This window comes from Eschrichtius robustus, chromosome 1 (genome assembly GCF_028021215.1).
Source record: "Eschrichtius robustus isolate mEscRob2 chromosome 1, mEscRob2.pri, whole genome shotgun sequence".
Taxonomy (NCBI): Eukaryota; Metazoa; Chordata; class Mammalia; order Artiodactyla; family Eschrichtiidae; genus Eschrichtius; species Eschrichtius robustus.
Genome location: NC_090824.1, coordinates 119,176,226 through 119,198,184, shown reverse-complemented (window position 1 = coordinate 119,198,184; position 21,959 = coordinate 119,176,226). Strand labels below are relative to the sequence as shown.

General features: G+C 44.2%; 1 protein-coding gene across 3 annotated transcripts in view; it reads right to left on the bottom strand.

Moving 5' to 3' along the window:
* The window catches only part of CGNL1 (cingulin like 1), a 153,004-nt gene that overhangs the window by 95,865 nt on the left and 35,180 nt on the right, over positions 1-21,959 (bottom strand). For 2 of the 3 annotated variants that reach the window (XM_068552321.1, XM_068552331.1), the window contains exons 2-3: positions 1,945-3,529; positions 1,059-1,153 (exon numbers count right to left, since the gene is read on the bottom strand). In XM_068552321.1, coding sequence (XP_068408422.1) covers positions 1,059-1,153; positions 1,945-3,513 — 1,664 coding nt within the window. In that variant the 5' untranslated portion in view covers positions 3,514-3,529. Of the gene's footprint in view, positions 1-1,058; positions 1,154-1,944; positions 3,530-5,457; positions 5,495-21,959 lie in introns of those variants that run through there. The other variant, XM_068552340.1, reaches the window with a different exon arrangement.

Sequence of the window (21,959 nt, the reverse complement as noted above, 5' to 3'; positions counted from 1 at the left end):
ACCCGTGTCCCCTGCATTGGCAGGTGGATTCTTAACCACTGGCGCCACCAGGGAAGCCCAGGGAAAAAAATTTTTAAGTAAGTTTCCTTAAATAGGTGCCTCCCACTAAAGTCTGTCTCACCAGTCTCTCAATAAATGATGGTTCAAAAAAATAAAAGAATGTAGAGAAAGAATTTTAAATGTTAGAAGTTCTTCTACCTTAATCTTCTCATGGTAAAACCCTTCACAGAAAGCCACTAATAATTAGTTCTTAGCTAGAAGAATCTCTTTACTTTTTTTTTTTTTTTCCAAAAGAGCCCCTATCTTATATTTTGAATGATTCTGTCAGCTCTATATTACTGACAGAAAATTGTAAGGCACTATATAAAACTATGAAGTATTCTGATACCAATGAGTATTTGCCAAGTGACTTTCAGTCATGTCAGACTATAAAGCTTTTCTTCTTTTTAATCATATCTGATGAGAGAACTGAAACAGAAACTTCAAATTCCTGGCCTAGAATTCCAGCTCAGTTGGTATCTAAGTAAGGACTGAAAACCAGATTATTCAAACTCATCCTCCTAGATAAGTAAGTGGAAAGCACTGCTTTTAAATGACTCATACATGCTTTAAAAATAATGGAAGCAGGGGCTCCCGGCCAATGTCAACTCTCGGGAGGGGAGGAGGTATTTTATTTGTAATTTCTAATAAGGGACGATCGATTATCCCTGTGTGCATACGGACAAACTCAAGGCGACGACAGACTCAGTTCAAAACTGAACAGTAGACATTCTTCCTATCTTTGAATTTGTTTCTGAAACAGTAAAGAATCATTTTAAAAACATATTCATTTTTAACTTTTAAAGTAGGATGTTCTTCCCCACACTTCCTTCCCCTGCTCTTCACCCTCCTCCACCCAAGACTTAAATGTTGTTATGACAACTCCAGCCATGGAGTCTGCACCCTGAAATGGCTCACCCAGGGCAGGAAGGGAGGGTAAAACACAAGGTCTCAGAAAAGAAAATTAAGAGGCCCACCAGGAAGGACAATACTTTGCTCCTTGAAGGAAAATCACTAACCCTTCTTTGAGGTAATTGTAAAGTATCTGCTTGGCCGTCTCCTCATTGGTTTGCTGAGTGAGTTCTTGCTGGCCTTTTAACAGATCCGGTGTGGCCTGGAACACAATGTCTGTTATTAGATCACAGGATGACGCTTCCAAGAAAAAGGCACAAGCCCACAGCAGAAGCTTCCAAACACATTCCTGCTTCCCAGAAAGGATTCCTCAGGTAAGGATGCTCATTACAACTGGTTCCACCACTTAGTAGCTCTGTAACCTTGGGTAAGTTACTTAACTTTTCCTCACCTCAATTTTCTCGCCTGTAAATAGAAGTTAATAGGGTTAACCCTTCAAAGGGTTGGTGCGATCCTATAATACATAACAAAGAGTGACTGGTACTTACCAACCTTAGTATCATTTTTATCAATATCATTATTTTTTTACTGTTACTACCAAAACACTAACTGGACCACTTAAATAAATTCCATCACTTCAGGATAAACCTAAATTAGGATTAACCTAATTTCTCAGGACAGAAATTAATCCAGTCACTCAACGTCATGAGGAAAATTAATACATCTAAATAAACCTAAGGACGGAGCCTCTTGTTTTGGAAACAAATTCTGCATACTTTCAGATTTTACACATACACGAAAAGAAAAATCGAGCCTCTCTACAGTGTTTGACAAGTTACTTTACAAACAAGAACACAACAGGAATCTAGTGGTACTTGAATTTACTTAGAAAACCAAGCGATTAGCAGTAGGTCATAATCTACTGCTAGGGGGAAAACTCTTAAAAATATTACTGATTCAAGATGGTGCAATTACTGACTCAGGATGGAAGATATGTATTCCTACAGCCAGGATGTATTGATAGATCACTCAGAAGGAACAAACCAGTATTACCTGAGTATTTGAGGTGGAAGTAAATGTCTTCACAGAAATCCTCTTGGTACCTGAGTCTGGGGAAGTTGCTAGCACCCGATTCTGTAACATCAACGTAGCGGTGGCTGTTTTGATTTCCTCCCCCTTCTTAGTCTGTGCTGGGAGGGAGGATGTGTGCCCAGTCGGACTTTCCTGACCACCTTTGTTTTCTGGAACTTTCCCATCTTTGTTCTGCAGGGGCGGCCTGGGCTGGGCTCCCTGCAGCCTGGCGAAGGCGCGCCCTCCGCCCTGCCTCCCCCGGTGCTCCTGTGCCTGCGCCCTCTGCGGGCACACCTGCGACGGCCGCAGCAGGTGTTCGCTGGACTTGCCCAGGTTCCTGCTGAATTCGGTCAGGTATTCCGAGTTCCCTTGGAGACCGAAAGGAAATGCACTATCCACGCTTCGGGACCTTTTCCTGTCTTCCGGGTTGATCCTGTTTCGCTTCCCAGACCTGCCTCTTCTCTGCAGCCCAGGTTTTTGGTCAAATTTTTCGATTAACTGATCCACGCCGGGAATCGACCCCGTATCAATATCCCGTCCAGTTCCGGGCAAGAAGGGGATATACCTTCTGTTTTCATGACGATTCACATTGTCGGCATGGATGGCACATTCTTGGTCATCGAGTAAAAATCTGTACAAAGAGTTGGCCGAAGTGGGAGTTGTGGACGATGAGGAGGATCTCCGGGACCGGGCTCCGTCCAGCACGGGCCCGGCTGAGTCCTGGCGCCGGAACGGAAGCACGTCGGGCCTGGTTTTCTTGGCTTCCGGGGGGGTGGGTAGGGGCCTCCCGCTAGGGGCAAGGGCCTCCTCTGCCAGCCCCTCCTTGCTGCAGCTCTGAACGTTCACGCACACCGAGGTCTGCTTCTTGGGGTCATCGATGACCACGGAGCTGCACAGTCGAATGGCCGTCACGCTGGATCTGGCCGGGTCTTCCGAGGGAGGTCTGGTCGGCTGGGAATGGCTAGGTTTGGGCGAGCAAGTCCAAGCCGTCTTACTGTTGGTCCCTTCTTCTGCGAAACCTTTTAGCCAATTACTCTCAGGAGGCTGGTGATTTTGTAAGTTCAACTCATTCTTTTCGGGATCATAGGGCTGCAAAAGCTCTGGATGCCTCTGAAAGTTCAGCACGGGGGAGGGCTTCATCGCTTCGCCTTTGTGATCTAGAACTCCATTCTTGCCCTCAAAGAGAGAGGGCTGTTTCAGGTTTCTTACTGGGCCGGGTGGGGCATATGGGTTTTCGGGCAGCTGCAGTTCTTCTGCACTGTCCTCCTCGAGCACAGATCCATTGCTGGAATGGAGAGGCAGGTTACTTGTCACTGGAGACGGAAATGATGGCCCGTCTTCAGGAAAAGACGTGCCTGCCAGGCACCGCTCTGTGTTATTGAGGACTATGTAGGGGTGGCCATCAATCCCCTGGACCCGAATACTGACACCGTAGGAGCCTGCCTTAGCGTGCTGGGAATTCCTTGATTTTTTGGTTTCATCACTTGCGAGTCTCAGATGGACACCGTATTCCTGCTGCACATGTTGATATTCACCGAAATACAGCTCCATGGTTCACTGTTGTTCACTACCAGGGAAAATTGGGGTAAAAAGAGGACATTAAGTTAAAATTACATCTGTTTAAATGAAGATTATGAGGGAAGACTTCAAAGTTCAGGGAAAACCAAACACTTTAAATAGCAAGGACACTTCAGAACCAAATGCTCGTCCAAACAGGCCTTTCTGGATGACTGTGGGTCCACGTGACCATGGTGTTCATCAGCACTGAGCTTGAACCCTGGCCTTAGGGTAGATGACTGGCCAAATGACCTGATGCCTTTGGTAGAGCTTAATTATTCTGTTTCTAGCTGACGGGCTGTGCTGGTTGCCTTGTTTTTTCCTTAGTTCATTTCCTCACCCTTTATGCTATTTATTTTTAACCAATAGGATGTTCCAGTTTACCAGCATTTGAGAACAAGGTACTTTTCCAAGAAAATAATTAAGAGCTAAGGCGTTCTGATGCTCACCATTTTTCTTTTTTTCTAAACTGTTAATTTTCTTGTCAAAACCCTTTCAAGCTTCTTTATGCACAACCCTGCTTTGAAATCTTTATCATTATTTATTTGGCTATAGTGTTTAAAACATTTTTACTTTAAGGAAGCAGTTGTTTGTGAGACCGACAATGAGAGTAAGTGATTAAAAATAGTTTTCAATTTTTTTTTTTTAACCAAAAATTCAAGTTGGGACTTCCCTGGTGGCGCAGCGGTTAAGAATCCACCTGCCAATGCAGGGGACACAGGTTCGATCCCTGGTCAGGGAAGATCCCACGTGCCATGGAGCAACTAAGCCCGTGCACCACAACTACTGAGCCTGTGCTCTAGAGCCCGCGAGCCACAACTACTAAGCCCACCCGCCACAACTACTGAAGCCCATGCGCCTAGAGCCCGTGCTCCGCAACAAGAGAAGCCACCGCAGTGAGAAGCACGTGCACCACAACGAACAGAAGCCCACGCTCGCCGCAACTAGAGAAAGCCGCGCAGCAACTAAGACTCAACACAGCCAAAAATAAATAAATAATTTTTTTTTAAATTGAAAAAAAAACAGTTCAAGTAACTTAAGGACCTGAAAAATTTTATGAAAAACCTGAAGACTTGGGGCTGTTTATTTTGTGATGGGTCCTAATACCAAGAATCACTGCCTTCACCCGTTCTGGTGTGTGGCCACCCTGTCAGAGATTGCATACATATCACTAAGCAGGCTGTCCAAGCCACCCCACACTCTGAGGTTCTCTCACCAGAAATTCACTTGTCATTCTGAAAAACTCCAATAGCCACAGAGATGCAAGAAGAACAGTAACAACTGGTCACAGAAAACAGCTGTCTCATTTCTTTCACTGTTAGCAGACTTTTTGAGCTTCCTTTCTATTCTGGAGTCAATCTGGTAGCATATTTTCCAAGAAAATCATCTATTTGATCCATATTTTCAAATTTATTTGCACAGAATTTTGCAACGTATAAATCATTTCATCTCCTCTATTTCTATTTCTCATTATCTAGTTTTATCTGAGCTTTCTTCACCTATTTCTTGATTATGCAGGTAAAATATGTCTACATATTTTTTTAAATTGTTGTTCCCCTAAAGAACTAGCTCTCAGATTTATCATTTTTAAAAATTTTCTAATTTATTGAGGTCTAGTTTGATCATTATTTCTTTCTGCTTCCCTTTATTGTTTCCAATTTCTTTTTTTTTTGAATTTTTGAATTAAAAAAAATTTTTTTATACAGCAGGTTCTTATTAGTTATCTATTTTATACATATTAGTGTATACATGTCAATCCCAATCTCCCAATTCATCCCACCACCACCCCACACACACTTTCCCCCTTAGTGTCCATAAGTTTTTTTCTCTACATCTGTGTCTCTATTTCTGCCTTGCAAACCAGTTCATCCATACCTTTTTCTAGATTCCACATATATGCATTAATATACGATATTTGTTTTTCTCTTTATGACTTACTTCACTCGGTATGACAGTCTGTAGGTCCATCCATGTCATGTTTCCAATTTCTTGACTTGCATGCTTCATTTGTTTATTTTCATTCTTTTATTACAGTCCATAAATTGTGATATGTGACTGTCAGTTAGGAATTGCATTGGTTCCTAACAAACGGACCCACAATAGCAACTTAAGAGTTAGGATATTTTTCCCCCAGAGATAGGAAGTCCAGAGCTGGAATGGATGCCAGGATATTTTTGAGGAACACCTCTTTTTACGTTTCTACTCATCTACTTTTAGCATGTATTAGACACCTTATGATTACAAGATAGCTGATCCAGCATCACATATACCAGACGGGGCAACCTTCTTTTTAAGGAGCTTTCTTGGAAGCCCCACCCACCAATAATTCCTTGCATCTTATTGGTGAGAACTTAATCTTATGGCCACCCCCACCTACAAGAAAGGGTTGGGAAATACAGGTTTTTTTAAGCTGGTCATTGACACTCTCAAAATCAATGTTCTGTTGGTAAAAAGAGAGAAGAGAATGGACATTGGGAAGGCAGCCAGTAGTTTCCACCACAGAAATGTTTCTATTATTATTTTCTAGATAGTTTCAATGTGTGGTTTTGATTTCTTTGACTCAAGAGTTGTTTTTGAGAAAGTTTTTGCATATCCGGTATGTTTGCTATGCTGTTTTGGCTTGGAGGATCTTTATTTCTGTATGTTGTTAATTTCTATTTGCATTGTATTATGGTCAGAAAATGAAGTCACAGGAATTCCCTGGCAGTCCAGTGGTTAGGACTCCGCGCTTTCACTGCTGAGGGCACGGGTTCAATTCCTGGTCAGGGAACTAAGATCCCGCAAGCTGCATGGTGTGGCCAAAAAAAAAAAAAGAGAGAAAGAAAGAAATGAAGTCACTATTATTTCTTTCTTTTTCAATGTATTGAGGTTTCTTTTGTGGGCAAATATACAGATAATTTTTGTCCATGTTTAATGGGTGCTGGATGTAGTTTCTGTTTTAAGGGATGGCATTCAAAATACATCCATTAATATGCCCTTACCGATTATTTAGTTCAGTTATAGCACATCCTCACTTATTTTGTCTTTCTAATTTGTCTTGGGCTTTCCTGGATACATTCATCTCCTACTACTAGCTTGGTGCTATCAGTTTGCTTGGTGATTATTCTTTTAAATGTAAATCATGTTAGACATCATCACCTCCCATTTTACAGATAGGAACAACTCGGAGAGATACAGTCATCTGCAATATTCATCATCTCACCGATTCCAATGATTGATTTCATAATGTCTACTTTCACTTGCATCAGCGTTATACTAACATTTTAAAATAATTTAACTTTTAATCAGAATAAAACAAGATAAGATGAAAACCTGTACTCTCCAGCTTCCCATCCCCAATCCTGATCACATGCCTCAGAGGAAACCAACTGCAAATTGCAGCTGTTTCTTCTAGTACTTACCTCCATGTTGCTGAGTGATATGCCTAGCTGCAATTTATCATTTTTACCTATGGTAGATGACACACACATACATATGAATTTCTCATTCTGCTAGCTTCCCAAGAATAAAATCAAGAGCCAGTTGTGTTTACATTATTGTGATTATATAAATACTGTTCACTGAAGCGCTAGATTGTAGACTCTGGACATCTTTCCTCTCTTCCATAACTTTAACTTTTCTAGAGGCAGTAACTGCTATTTTTAGCTTGTCTTGTTTTCTATATACCTACCCTTAAATATCTTCATCAGCTATATGACATCTGTTAGATGCTTACCAGTATTAATTTCCAGATGATCAAAACATCAGGTAATCTGGTGGTCTTTTTCCGTGGTGACCTCCCTTGCAAACTTCCACCCTCCAGCCCTATATTAGGGTCTGGTTGCTCTCTTCCCTTTGTGCTACATTGTTTCCCAAGTTTGGTGTCTTCCTGTTTCTTAGTTTACCCAATTGGTCTGAGGGAGCACGGGTCCAGTAACTTTTAAAGGTCCAAGGGAGAAAAATTTTGAGTCCTTGTATTTTGAAAAATGTCTTCATTCTGCGCTTACGTTTGAATGATAGTCTAGCTGTATTTAGAATCCAGGTTAGAAGTATCTTTCCCTCAGATTTTAAAGTATTACTCCGTTATCTTCTAACTTCCAGGGATGCTATTAAGAATTCTGGTGCTATTATGATATCCTGTCCTCTGTGTACGCCCCATTTATTTTTCTCTGAAAGTTTTTAGGACCTTTTCCTTGTCCTTGGTGTTCTGAAATTTCACGATGACATTCCCCAGTGAGGATTTTATTAAATTGGCCACTTTTATAAAACATGAGCACTTAATATATTCCTTCAATATGGAAATTCCCTTTAGTTCTATGAAATGTCCTGGTATTATCTCTGTGATAATGTTTAGAAAACCATTTTATTTTGTTCTTGGTGTTTGCATCTAACATATTAGTAATGTTGAATCTTCTAGACTGAATTTCAATTTTTCATATTTCTTTTCTCATCTACTCAACTCCATCGTTTTTGTTCTAATTTTTGAGAGATACTTGAATATAAAAAATTTGAGGATGTATTTAATTTTTAATTTCCACTTTTCCTTTATTCTTCTCTAATTGTTTTTCTTTTTAAGTTCTATTTTGGACATGAAAACAGCTTCTCTCTCTGAGGATATTATACTATAACTTTTTTTCAGAAAAATGCAATTTCTCTGCTGTCCGCAACATCTCCATCTTCCGCAAGGTTTCTCTTTTCTGGTTTGTTTGGGTCCCTGTCTTTCATGTTGAAAGCCTTCCTAATATGACTTGGATCTTTGGCTGCCTGATCCTATTTAAGAGGGAAGTAGTAAAAGCAGATTGGAGGCTCTGTATATGTGCAAAGGAGTTATTAGCTGGTAAACTTCAAGTTATGTGGGGCGAAGAGTGCCAAGCTTTCCACTGAGGGACCCGCACATTTCAGTGTCTGGGAGCATTCTTCTCTAGAGCTGTTTGATTTCCCAAGAAAAGAATCCTCCATTCCACTACTGAGGCTGCAGCGGGGCTGGCTGCTGGTCTATGGGACAGGGCAGGGGAGGAGCAGGGAGGTCGCAACTCAAATTCAGTCCCTGTTTTCAGTCACCCACACCCGCTTCCAACATCATTCCAGTTCAGTTTCCCCAGAGAAGAGAACTCCAGTCTACTGCTGGGGTGGGGAGGGGGCAGGGGCAGGTGGGTGCCCAGATATCCAGGGCACAGAGGAGACGCTGGAGGTCTAACTGCTCCAGTTCTCAAGGCACCTAAATAATTCCCTAGACGTTGGCCCCTCACCCTGACTTCCACAGTAACTGATGCCTTCCCACTTCTGAGCTGCTCAACAGCTCTGCAGGAAAATCACCTCATTTGTATACTGCAAGCGCCTCAGGTTGAAGCATCTCTCACCCCGCTAATTACCACTACATCTGCTTCAGCGCTCTCCTCCGCTAAGTCTCCACTGCCGTTCTTTGTCTTTGGAGATTTAATTTTTATTCCTTTACTGTCTTCTGAGTGGGATTTTTGAAAAGGAGATACCTAGTTTCTCTAGCTGGACGAGACTAATAATATTTATAAAACACTTCAATCCTAGAACAAGAACAGCAAACGCGCCTTAGATGAAACAACGTACAAAGGCCTTCAAGACCGCAATGTCCGGGTGTGTCTTGATCCCTCGTTTCCGAGCAGCACTGGCACGTTTTATTCTGCGCCTCTAGCAGAGTCCGTACGCATTAAAATGTATAACAAATATCATTTTTAACAGAAGAGCTTCTGTACAAATTTATTCACTGTGATGTTTTTTAAAATATTTACTCAATGAGGTCATTTTACTCACCCATAATCTCTTACACCGACTCTGACTTTTCTATGAAAACATTTCTCCTAATATTTATTAATAAAATTCTTCTCTAGGGTTTTATAGTCCTTTTCATTAGTTGCTGCTACTACAGTCAACACTAATTACATTTCAATCTTTGAGTAAGGCCACCTTGGTTTATTACATTCTTAGCTCCCTGTTTGCAAATTAATCCGCATATGTGAATTTCATGAAATGTCCACAATTTACATTTCCTTGACAACAAACCTCAATCCAGTATTTTCATGGAATGACACTTCTCAGCTGGGCACTGGTGTCATAAGCAAATGTGGGTTTCCTTCCCAATCACAGTGTAAACACTGAACTAATGAATCGATTTAAGGACAGCTGTTCTCTGTCTTCAGCCACCAGGCCACGTCACCATCCTAATGTACTCCACGGGCACACTTGTTCAATCGGGGACTAAGCCCAACCGAGGACTTACATAATTTGGCAGTAAACGCTGACCAATTGCCAGGATGTAACATTGTGGCACTTGGCAAATAAAAGAGGTGTTTTGGAGTGGAAATAATGCTTTTGGGAAAGACTGCTAAATGATGATAATTGCTTTAGTTAGCGAGATCAATGAGTGTGTTTGTGCATAAGGACAAAGAGCTTAGCACTTGTAAGAACTATGAACATATGCCAGATAGAAACATTTCCTCTCTGGGCCATCACATGTTATCAGCTGAGTCTGGAGATTAGTCACAATGCCAGGCCACACCTCCCACCTCACCACTCTAACTCCCTGTGGCACCTCCGGCCCTGAAAGCACATTCACCAGCCATTCCAGAGGCCCTCATGGCTACCGCGGACATGCAGCCAGACAATGAGAAACCTTCCCACCATGCTTTGTCCTTCTTCCTGGGGACAGCAGTCCCCACCAGCCAGGCCCAAGCACCCAGCACAGCACCTGGCATGGGGCAGGGACTCTGTGTATGGACGTCTGCTTGGAATGAATAATTCTATTTGATCATACAAGTCATTTAAGAGAGCATCTAAAGCAGGGACGGGGAGCTGATGAGGCTTGGTGCAGTCCTGAGCTTGATTTCAGGAAATAAGAAGTGAGCCACAAACCAAAAAATAATGTCCCCTGTGTGGGGTATGGTGACTATCTCGTTCAGAGGGAAGCCACTGCCGGCCTGATGATACACACAACACCTCTGAAGAGTGGACAAAACGTTCACTCCTAAAGGACTTGCTTGTAGGACTAGTGGGAAGGCATGAATTTTGTGCTGGAATATCCACATTAGACCCTCAACTACATAAAAGTGAAAAATCAGAGTGTGGAACATCCAACGTTAGCAAAATGTGTACTGATTTTTCAACGTATTCCTAAACATGACAGAAAGAGGCAGCTTTACCTAAACTAAGCTTTATTTTCTTCCTATTTCTTTCCTCCTATCTATCCGTCCATCCATCCATTCTGTAGGGGAAAAAAAAAAAAAAAGGAAACTGACCAAACTTTTAAGATTTCAAAGGAAATGTCTCACATACAGTCAGACCTTCAGAATTCCCTGGGAAAACAATTTCAAAAATAAACTTTGAGGCTTGAAAATGACAGCAGAGTTGCTGTCTACTTTACACAGTGCAGTATGGTTTGAATCTCTTTAAATAAGCATGATGACCAAAAATTTTCTACTTGGGGGGAAAAAAATTAAATTTTTAATATTGAGTGGTGTAGCTTCCCCCAGAACTCACCTTGCACAAAAAGGAGGGTGGCAAAGAGAAAAGGAAAGCCAGTAGGAAAGTTCCTTTTATACTAGGGTTGGAGACCTTGGAGAATCAACCAGGAGTTTGAAGATCAGGGGGTCACGGGGCCGGGGACTAAGGACCTTGACTATGCTCAGATTGGAGTGCAGGCACCAAGCTGGCCTCCCTGGGATCCTCACCCCGTCTTTGAAGTGTATCCCTCTGCTGTCCCCATGGATGGTCTCCTACCACGTCAGTCTCTGCTCCACTTTTGTCAGTTTTGATCCCACTCCTCTTTTATATTCCCCACTTTACCTTTAAAATTCAGTGATTGATATTTTGTATTCCACAAGGTCTCTAAAAAAAAAAATCAGAATTCATGCCCAAAAAATGTTTCAGAAATGTTATACGTCCTTCACCTCTTGACCCTGAAATGATTTCTAAAAGTTCTCCCACCAATGCAGAGCTAAGACACAAAAGTTTGCAATTCTGAAGACCAGTAATGGAGAGCACACCCAGGTACACGGGCCAGAAACGTGTCTAATGCTGCACTCAGATCAAATTCCAGCTCTGGCTTAACTTCTCTGAGAGTTTTCCTATCTCTAAAGTCAGATTATTAATGATGACTTCATAAGGTGCTTGGGAAAATTAAATCATAGTTTGTATGCTAAATGAAATAGGAAATAAGTGAAAAAAAAATTCCATGTGGCATTTATGGCCGCAAGAAATCTGACTTTGATCATAAAATGTTTTTAAATACTTCTGAGGCAGAGGCTAAAAACCCCACTGGTTAACCAAACAGCATTAAGCACCAGCATCCTGAAATAATTTATTGACTAATTAAGAAACCAGAGGGTTGAGAATCTAAAATACAGTGCTGTGTCCAGAGTGGAAATTTGATAAATAGTTGTTGACTGAATAAATGAACGTCTTTATGCTGCCAGGTCCACAGAAAAGTTCTTAACCAGACGTAACAGACTCATGACATTTGTGCTATAGTTTCCATATGGAGCCTGAGCCTAAAACGTATCAACACAGGGTCTTCACTGCATTTTTATGTCCAAATCTAACTTCAGAAGCCTCCTCAACACCACACCTGTGCGGTCACTGCCCATCGATCAGTGTAGACACAATATAAATCCATTTGCCATCCCTGACATATGCTCTGATTCTTGCCTAAACCCACCTACACTGAAGCCAAAATGTCTAAGAACTAAATCGCCTCCAAAACTCCGGGGGTAGTTCTCTGACTTCTCAGTCCTGTCACTCATTAAACTACAGTCAACTCTGAGCCCTGACAAGCTCTTCAAACACATACCTTAAGCTCAGGTTCACATTACTGACATGAACACCATGCTATCAGGCCACCAAGAAGAAGGAAACATTTTTGCGGGTACCTGGCCAAGAGAAGCCTCTGTCCTCACACTGTTTTGTTTTTGTTTTGTTTTTTTTTTTTTACCACGTTCACTTTCAATTTCTTTCCATCAGTAAAAAACTATCTCCCTTCAGCTATGAAGATCCTCTCTTGCAGGCTTACCCACTCCAGAAGTTTCTAACGCCTCTGGCACACAGTCAGCGCTGCACAGCTCAGCAAGGCTCACCAGTGCCAGCTCTTTTGTAGATGGGTTTTGTCCCCAAAACGACGTCTCAAGTTTTTACAGCCAGTTCTGAGTCAGGCGTGCACATCACCCCTGCACGGTGCCAGGCAAGCGCAGGGTGCTTGCCTTGTATCATCTTGTCTGGTCGGATCCTTGCAGCCCCACCTGTGAGGGATTCTACTATTCTCCCCATTAGAGATGTGAAAGATTGCCCCCATGGCCTCACACCTGGCTCGGGGGCAGCATCGGGATTTAGCCCCAGACCTTCCATCCCGGACACCTGAGCGCTTTCTTGAGCAGGGACCACGTTTCATGTTCCTGCCCTCCCACAGTATCTGGTAGTTATCCTGATGTGGTCATTGGATGGCTATGGACCAAGACACGTCACCGTGTCCCGCCGCACTGGCACGCTAGCAAAGCAGCCCCCTGTCTGTCAGAGCGCAGCAGACGGGTCACTCCTCAGAGAGGCCTTCCTCTTCGCCACATTCCCAGCACCCAGAACAGCGTCCCACATGTAGCAGGCGCTGAATACGTAAATGGACGGATGCACTAACAAAACCATGTGCGATGCACGTGGCTCGGAATCCCTTTTTAAAATTTGAACAATTAAAACAAAACAGTCAAGGGTTTCCATAACAAATCCCCACGCCCATCCTTCTAGTGTGCCTACTACCTCCAACTGGAATATATATCACTGTTTAAAACACTAGACTCTGATTGCCAGCTTCACTGGGGCTTTTCTTCCCACCGCCAGCGGCCACGTTCACAAGGGGTGTGTGTTCCAAAAGTAGAAAATAGGTCCTGGGGTTATGAAGTGTCTCCTAAGGGGAGTAAAGGAACACTGTGGAATTCCAACAACGCCAGCTGTAACAAGCCCCATTCCTGGAACCTCCTCAAAGAGGATTTCTGCAAAGTGAATTCCAGAGCTAAACATCCTCCCTTGGAAGATATGTTACACCCTCTGCAAAGTATCTCTTCTTGGTCACTCGAAAAATGATCAAACCAGGAAAATCTGTCCATCTTTGTCCTCATCAGGGAAGAGACTGAGGGAGTTGGCATCATAAGCAAACTTGGCCAAATGATTACAAAATCCAGAGTCCCCGGGAGGGGTCCAAGGCATCCCTGCGGGCATCCATTCACAAACCACGCAACCTCATAAGTGTATCAGTCAGTTGTTCCCATGAGACCCAGAAAGGCTACGATGTAAATGACAGACGGCTGGAATTGTCCAGAGACACCTACTGAATATCATATAGTGAGACTATTAAAATTAAAAGAAAAAAAAAAAGATGATACTGTATAGTCATCCAAAATATTAAAAAATAAAATTAAAATAAGCCTTCTAAAATAGAAACCTAGCAGATTCCCACATGTCAACTCAGGCTGTCTGTTGTTCAAGACAGTTATTATCCCAAAGTTTGATGACACCAGGGATTTTGTTCCCCAGTGTAATCTTCCTCCCCAGAATTCTCCTCGGTGGGCAGCAGGGGAAGTGGGACCCTCCCAGACGCCGAAGTCACCCCAACCATGCAGCCTCGTGTTCTCACCAGTTACTCAAGTGACTGAAGAGCTGACTGTGCTTTCAGATATTCTGCACATTTCCGAGGTCCATGGCTCCCTCTCTCCTTTCCTAAAGCACTCCCACCCCGTCCCCTCCTTCATAGTCTGCCCTTTGTCTTCTGCCCTAGTCTCCGTGGTTTCACAGTTCCACATTGCTGGGCTCGCCCGTAAGTAAGAGAGCTTCAGGTTCTATCTGGAAGTTGCTATGGTCTGAATGTCTGTCCTCCCAAAATCCATATGTTGGAATCCTAACACACACACTCCCACGCGCCCCCAGCATGATGCTATTAGGAAGTGGGGCCTTTGGAAGATGTTTAGATTATGAGGATAGATCCCTTATGAATGGGACCAGCGGCCTTATAAAAAAGACACCACACCCCCCCCCAACCCAGAGATCTCTAGTCCCTTCCACCATGTGAGGCCCAGCAAGAGGGCACCAGCTACGAACCAGGAAGAGGGCGTCACCAGAACACCACATGCTGCCACCTTCATCTTGGAATTCCCAGCCTCCAGAACTGTGAGAAATAAGCTTCCGTTGTTTATAAGCCACCCAGGCTATGGTATTTTATTAGAGAAGCCCAAAGGGCCTAAGACACAAGTGATCAGGATATAAACAAACACATATACACAAATGAGATACATATGGGATGGCCACTCACTTCTCCTTACAGCAAGAATCTGTCTCCCTCTTGGGCCCCATTTCCCAAGTGCAGAATCCCTTCTGCTCTGGTCTCCAGGAGCCAGGGGACGGCAGAAAGACCTGGAGAAACATCAGAGTTGGGAGCTTCTCCTGCATACCTTCCTAAGCCAGACCCTGGCATTGGTGGGTAAAAGCCATCAACTCCATTATCTTTATTTCCTATTTAAATATCTTTATTTGATACAGATGTCTCCAGTAAGGAAGTTTCACAGTTCATGATGTTTTTCAATACTCAGAAATTGAATCAGTAATCAGAAAACTGAAGTTTCAGTTATGTAAACAAACAAAAGTATTATATATTTTAGCTTTTAGGGTTTGTATGTATATTCTTTTGTATTCATATGAATATAGATATTTTTAAATTTCTCTCTTGGAAGCATGTTACAATTTAATGGCCCACTCAGAGTGTATACTATCCTTGTTTTGTCAAAAATAGCTTTTCACAAGCACTTTGAGAAGTTAAGACCTATTCCTAGGTGTCCCTGTCCTCAGCTGCATCTTTAATACTGATTAATTCCTATTTTAGTCTTTCACATGCTTGTATAATGTACAGATGCCTTTAAAGAAAAAAAATGCTGAAAGAACCCTTGTGTTCACTAAATGTACAAATATAAAACTATTATAGTTCTTATGATACCACAAAATCAAAACAAATCTGCACCTTAAATACAAATACGATTTAAAAAACCAGTACCATTCAACTTCACAACATGAATTTAAAATGCAGGATCATGTAAATTTTGCTGAAACTAAAATCACCATACGTGCTGTGAACAGGAAGACAGCCTCCACCGCAGGGCAGAAACCGTCCTTTGTGCAGGCTGCCCCAGAAACACCAGCTCTTCGCGCGGTATGATGGCCTTACTTATATGCCCACTCCATCTCAGCTCTTTCCCAAGAGTTCATGACACTTAAAATACTATAATATTACCTGAAACCTAAACCATTATAAACATGGCATTGGAATGGGTGGTGGTGACCAGCGGCCATCCAGCTCATTCAGGATATGCTGATACTAATATTTAATCACTAACGAGTTCCTACTGACAGCCTATTGCTATGCTAGACCCTCTCCTACAGCAGTTCCGTGAAGAGACAAAGTCCCCCCATAGACCTACACTCTGTTGGGGGGAGAGAGATAAGCAAGTAATTCACAGTGGTGCGTGCCATGAAGAAAACAGAGCAGGGTGAGGAGAGAGCAAGGTGGTGGTGGTGAAGGTCCATCTGAGATACAGTGGCCAAGGAAGGCCTCTCTGAGAAGGGAACATTTGATTTGAAAGAGAGGAAGAGATCCCTGTAAGTCATGTGACAGCCAGGCAGAGAGAACGGCAAGTTAGAGCCACGGAGGAAGGGATGTGCCGGGCTCGTGCGAGAATCAGCATGAAAGCCATCTTGGCCAGAACACAGGTGGAGACACGCAGGGGAGGGAGGGGAGGGCAGAGAAGTCAGCAGGAGCCAAACCTTGGGGGTCTGTGGGCCTCAGTAAGACGCTGGGTCTTATCCCAAGTGGGTGAGAAGTCACCAATAAGACTCAAGACGTAATTCAAAGCCAGGGGCTGGTTGAGCTCAGCTAGGAAGTAACGCAGGTAGAGAAGATGGGGACAGAGCTCAGAGCCTGGCTACACAGTGCGCCCTGTGGACCAGGAGTAACAGCATCACCTGGGAGCTTGTTAGAAATGCAAAATCTCAGGCCCCGCCCCAGACCCGCTGAATCATCATCTGCATTTAACAAGATCCACAGGAGGGTCTAGGCCCTAGCAGGAGTCAAGAAGAAGGGAAGGAGCAGGCAAAGACAACAGAGAAGGAGCAGTCAGTGGGACAAGAGGAGACCAGCAGAGTGGGGTGGCCTGGGAGCCAAGAGAGGCTGGTGTTTAAAGAAGCAAGGACTTCCCTGGTGGCACAGTGGTTAAGAATCCGCCTGCCAATGCAGGGGACACGGGTTCAAGCCCTGGTCCGGGAAGATCCCACATGCCGCAGAGCAACTAAGCCCGCGTGCCACAACTACGGAGCCTGCGCTCTAGAGCCCATGAGACACAACTACTGAGCCTGCGTGCTGCAACTACTGAAGCCCGTGTGCCTAGAGCCTGTGCTCCGCAACAAGAGAAGCCACAGCAATGAGAAGCCCACGCACCGCAACGAAGACCCAACACAGCCAAAAATAAATAAATAAATAAATATATTTTTAAAAAAAAAAGGAAGCAAGGAGTGCTCAGATAAGCCAAACACTGCTAACAAGCCGAGGGCGACCCCGATGGAGATCAAAGATGACCTCGACAAGAACTTTGTCACTGGAGTGGAAGGCACGGGAGCCCAACCAGAGTGGGCTAACTAGAGAATGGAGTAACGACAACTCTTTCAAGGTGTGTTCATTACCACAGAAATTAAAATACAAAAATAAAAGACAGTCATGGAAAACGGAAATGCCTCCCTTGCTCACCCCCAACTCTCCCTTTCACCCCAGGATGAAATCTCTGCTGTGTTGGTTTCGTCTCCCCCAAGGATGTGTTTCCAGCCGGGGCAGGAGGCAGGGGTGCAAATAAAAAATGCATAACCTGGCATTTATGCTCAAAGAATTCTAAGCCAGACCTTACCTAATTTTATGGAATGTGACTTTTTTCCCTCCCTCTGGCAGTCGCCTATTATCCTGAGTTGCAGCTGAACCTCTAAGGGTGTGCCAAGAGCAGCTGAAGAGGTATGGTCTGCGTTTAATGAACACCAAATGCAGAAGCATATGGAAATTCCTCTCACCCTGAGAATGCCAGAAAAGACATTGAGAAAGAAACCAACGCAGAAAAAAAAGTCACTACTTCTCCCTCTCCTCTCCAAAACCCCTTAACCTATCAAAGCTCACCCCCAGCCCATCCTACTTCTACTCCAGGTAGGGGGGAAGCTACACAGAATCACATTCTAAAGGTAGAAAGGCTTTCAGAGACCATTTAACATACCGCTAACTTCCATTTGATGAGCCACTTTCAAAGCTCCCTAGCTCCAAACTTTTGGACCCAAATCTCTGCTCAGGGATCATTCCCATGTCCATCATCACTTCTCCCAAGCCAGTAACACACAGCAGCAACTCCAGCTTACTTTCCTCCACCTACACCCAATACTGATGTTAGGTCCCAAAGCCCCTTCTTTGTCTTACTGCCCCACAACATGCAACATGGAGCAGTTCTTTAATGATAATGATGGTGATGATGATGATGATGATGTAATTAACTCTTAAATACTCAGACTATGGGGACTTCCCTGGCGGTCCAGTGGTTAGGACTCAGTGCTTCCAATGCAGGGGGCACGGATTCAATCTCTGGTCAGGGAACTAAGATCCCACATGCCGTGTGACACAGCCAAAAAACTTTTAAATTAAAAAATATATATATAAATACGCAGACTATGTACCAAGTACTCTTCTAAATGCTTATATATTGAACATGAACCTACTCTGAATGGTCATGTCCAAAACTAACCTCCAAACATTAGCCTAAACGTAGAACATTAACACGTACACTTTAATTTGGGTGGTTAACTGATGATCACACAGAAAAAAAGAGCAAAAAGAGAAAGTATTTAAACGTCTTAGTTTTCTCCGAGGGGCTCAATTTAGAATGGTTTATTAAAAACCAAAGTGTAATTTGATCTCTCCAATGGGAGCCTCTCTGGGTCACAGCAGTGGAAATCATGGTGTCAAGCCCTAGATAAATTTACCCCATACCCTTTAACTGTCCCGAGGGTGGCAGGAAGCAGACACTCGTATCAAAACAGGTGCCAAGTTGTGAAACAGAACAGGCAACAAAAGTAATTTTTTTTTAATCCTGGACGTGGGGGAAAAAAAAAAAAGCACTACAAAGAAAAGAGGAAAAAATGAAGAGGAAAAGAAAGAAACACAACCGGGAGACAATGGAAGGAAGTCCCTCCCTGGAAGTTAAGGGTTTTTTTAAAAAATAGAGGGTCACACATTTCTCCCGAGCTTCAGGATTCTTTCTGTGTCCTATGCTAGTGACAGTTCCTATGACTTCTCTATTTGTATGAAGTGATTAGAGAGTTCTAGAGCAAAGATACAATGACCTGTCTAAAGAAGCTAAAAACCCACATTCAGCATCCCAGGGAAAAATCTGCCTCAAGCAAGCTGAGGCTTTTAACTTAGAAACTTTAACAATCACTCACATCCACACTGCGATGTTACGGTGAACAAAGTGCTTCCACGTTCACAATCTCAGGCAGGACCTGCTACTGGCCCCAGTCTCCAAAGGAGCACACGATGCGGTACAGCCAACGGCACTGAACAGCTGGGACTGGATTCCAGCTCTGAACCATCCATGAGTGCACACTAAGACCCTTCTCAGTGTGCTTCCTGCTTTTAAAGCCAGGCCCTCCTCTCACATGGGCTCAGTATGTTTGGGAAAAGGGGTTATGCTTTCCTCCAAGTAGCTAATTATAATCTTTCCCGAGAAGCATTCCTTTGATTCTAATGCTTGTTCTTGCCAAAAGTGTCCCATCAGATATCCTCAGACAACTCCAACAGACAGGCCTTACCCTGGAGCCCTCACATCTAAATGCACCATTAAGAACATTACCTGGACCCATCTCTGACCCCAGATGCACTGGAAGAAAGAGGGGTCCCTTTGTTGTTTAAAGGTAGAAAGGGAATCGGGGGAACTTTGTTTAAGAAAGAGCCCCTCAGGGGACTTCCTTGGCGGTCCATTGGTTAAGATTCTGAGCTTCCACTGCAGGGGGCACGGGTTCGATCCCTAGTCAGGGAACTAAGATCCCGCATGCCACACAGTTCGGCCAAAAGGAAAAAAAAGAAAAAAAAGAAAGAAAGAAAGAGCCCTTCAAGAGCCCAGGGATGCCTATCCTGTTTCTACATATATTGGTGTGTTGGTCTGCTCAGGCTGCCATAACAAAAAACCATAGACTAGGGCTTCCCTGGTGGCACAGTGGTTGAGAATCTGCCTGCCAATGCAGGGGACACGGGTTCGAGCCCTGGTCTGGGAAGATCCCACATGCCGCGGAGCGACTGGGCCCGTGAGCCACAATTACTGAGCCTGCACGTCTGGAGCCTGTGCTCCGCAACAAGAGAGGCCGCGATAGTGAGAGGCCCGCGCACCGCGATGAAGAGTGGCCCCCACTTGCCACAACTAGAGAAAGCCCTCACACAGAAACGAAGACCCAACACAGCCATAAATTAATTAATTAATTAATTAAAAATTTAAAAAAACAAAACAAAAAAACCACCAGTCAAACACATGGCTGTGGTCGGTGTGGTCACTCTAGAGCCAACACTTGCGATTCCTGACTTGCCCTCCACCTCTGGCCTGCTGGGTGGCCAGAATGGAGATACTCATGTCCTTCAACAGGTCACCGGGCACACCATCCCGGTTAGCTCTCAACATACCCCTCCTGGATCACCCCCCCCCCCCGCCAGAAAGACAGGGCAAACAATCTTCCAGGACCCAGTGAACGCAGAGCACCATATCACCCGAAGACGCATCCAGCAAGTTCCTGACCTCAGAGGCCTGCACCAGCTGGGCTGTGAATGTGATTTACGTGGTGAAAATTTTTGAGCTGTGGACAGTTTCCCACAAGCTAGAGTAGAGCTAAATGACTAACAAACTTGCAGACCATGTGCTGTGTAAGGAAGAAGGAACAACTGGCAAGCTGCGCAAACACGGAAGATGTACCTTCCCCAGAGAAGATAACCTCTGAGCAGAGTTGAAGTGGGAGCGTTAAACAAAACACGTATACCAATGCTGCTTATGTAAGACCCAGCTCTGCCCCTTCCCTCTTCCATCTCAGAGAATATCATTCTCCAAGAGAGAAACGTCAATTGGATGAAAAACAGAAGAGCTGATTTAGTCGCAGAGCAGAACGGGAAAAACCAAACACGAGGATAAAAGGGAATTACAAAGGGGCTGAGAGCAAGAAAGGAGTGGCAAAAAATACAAGATGAGATGGAAGCGATTATAGGGAGAAAGATATTAATTAAACTTGCTTGGCCATAGGAAACCACAGTGACAGGAAGCGTGGACTGGGGTGTTATTTGGGTTGAATATAAGAAGAGACCAAATTAAAGCTCCACTTCAAACATTCCTTAGTAAGCACCACCTAAGAACCCAGCTCCCTGACCCGAGAGCTGGGAGTCTCCTTTGCTCCCCAGCTGCTCTCCTCTTACAGATGCTTGTGACCCCAACAGTGTCCCGGACGTCGCAGACACCCTGGACTGTAGCCTGCTGGGGCCCAGGCTACCACCACCCCTGCTTTGATCTGAACCCAGTGCTGCCAAGGCCCCAAGCCACCCAGCTGAAGACAGTGTGTGCCACCCAAGGACATCAATCCAACCCCCAGGCCCACCAAATACCCGGGAGTCACCCCCGCAGACCCTCCCAGGCACCGCTCCCTCACAGCAGCTCTATTTCCACATTCCTATGATTTTTAAAAATTTTTAATTAACGTGTGTCTCCCCCAGACTGTAAGATCCATGAGAACAGGGGCTGTATTGGTTTTCTCACCATTTTGCCCCTAGTGCCCCACAGCATGCCTGACATAGTGTAATTGTTTATGAAATAAATGAATGAACGAACGGATGGATGGAGACTCCCCTCTCCACCCCTCCCGCAAGCAACCTGAGACCACCAGAAGGAGAAAAGGACACTTCAATTCCGAGTGACTAGTACAGAGTTTGACCTTGGAATCAGTTTACCCACAGAAATGGTGGTATGCCACAGATGTCGGGTGGGGGCCTGGAACCTAGCCACCATTTATGACACTGAGTGCCCAGGTAGATACATGCTAGCTCCAAACAATTAACTAATTGCAAAATAAACTTTTGGAAATCGTCCAGTTTGTAGGTTGGAGACCACGCGCAGAGGATTATGAGGAGAAAGAAGGCTGAGGATGCGGCTGCCAGGATAGCACCCAGCAGGCTGTGACACAGCATCTCCGTGGGCGCCCCAGCAACAGACAGGAGACAAGGTTCTAGAACACCCTTATAGCAGGTGCCTCTGAGAGCAGGCGCTGATCTCCAATTCAAGCCAGAAAAAAGATGGCTGGCCGACAGGCCCAGGTGGCAAGGAGGCCATGTAAAGAGGAGGGACAGAGGAAGTCAG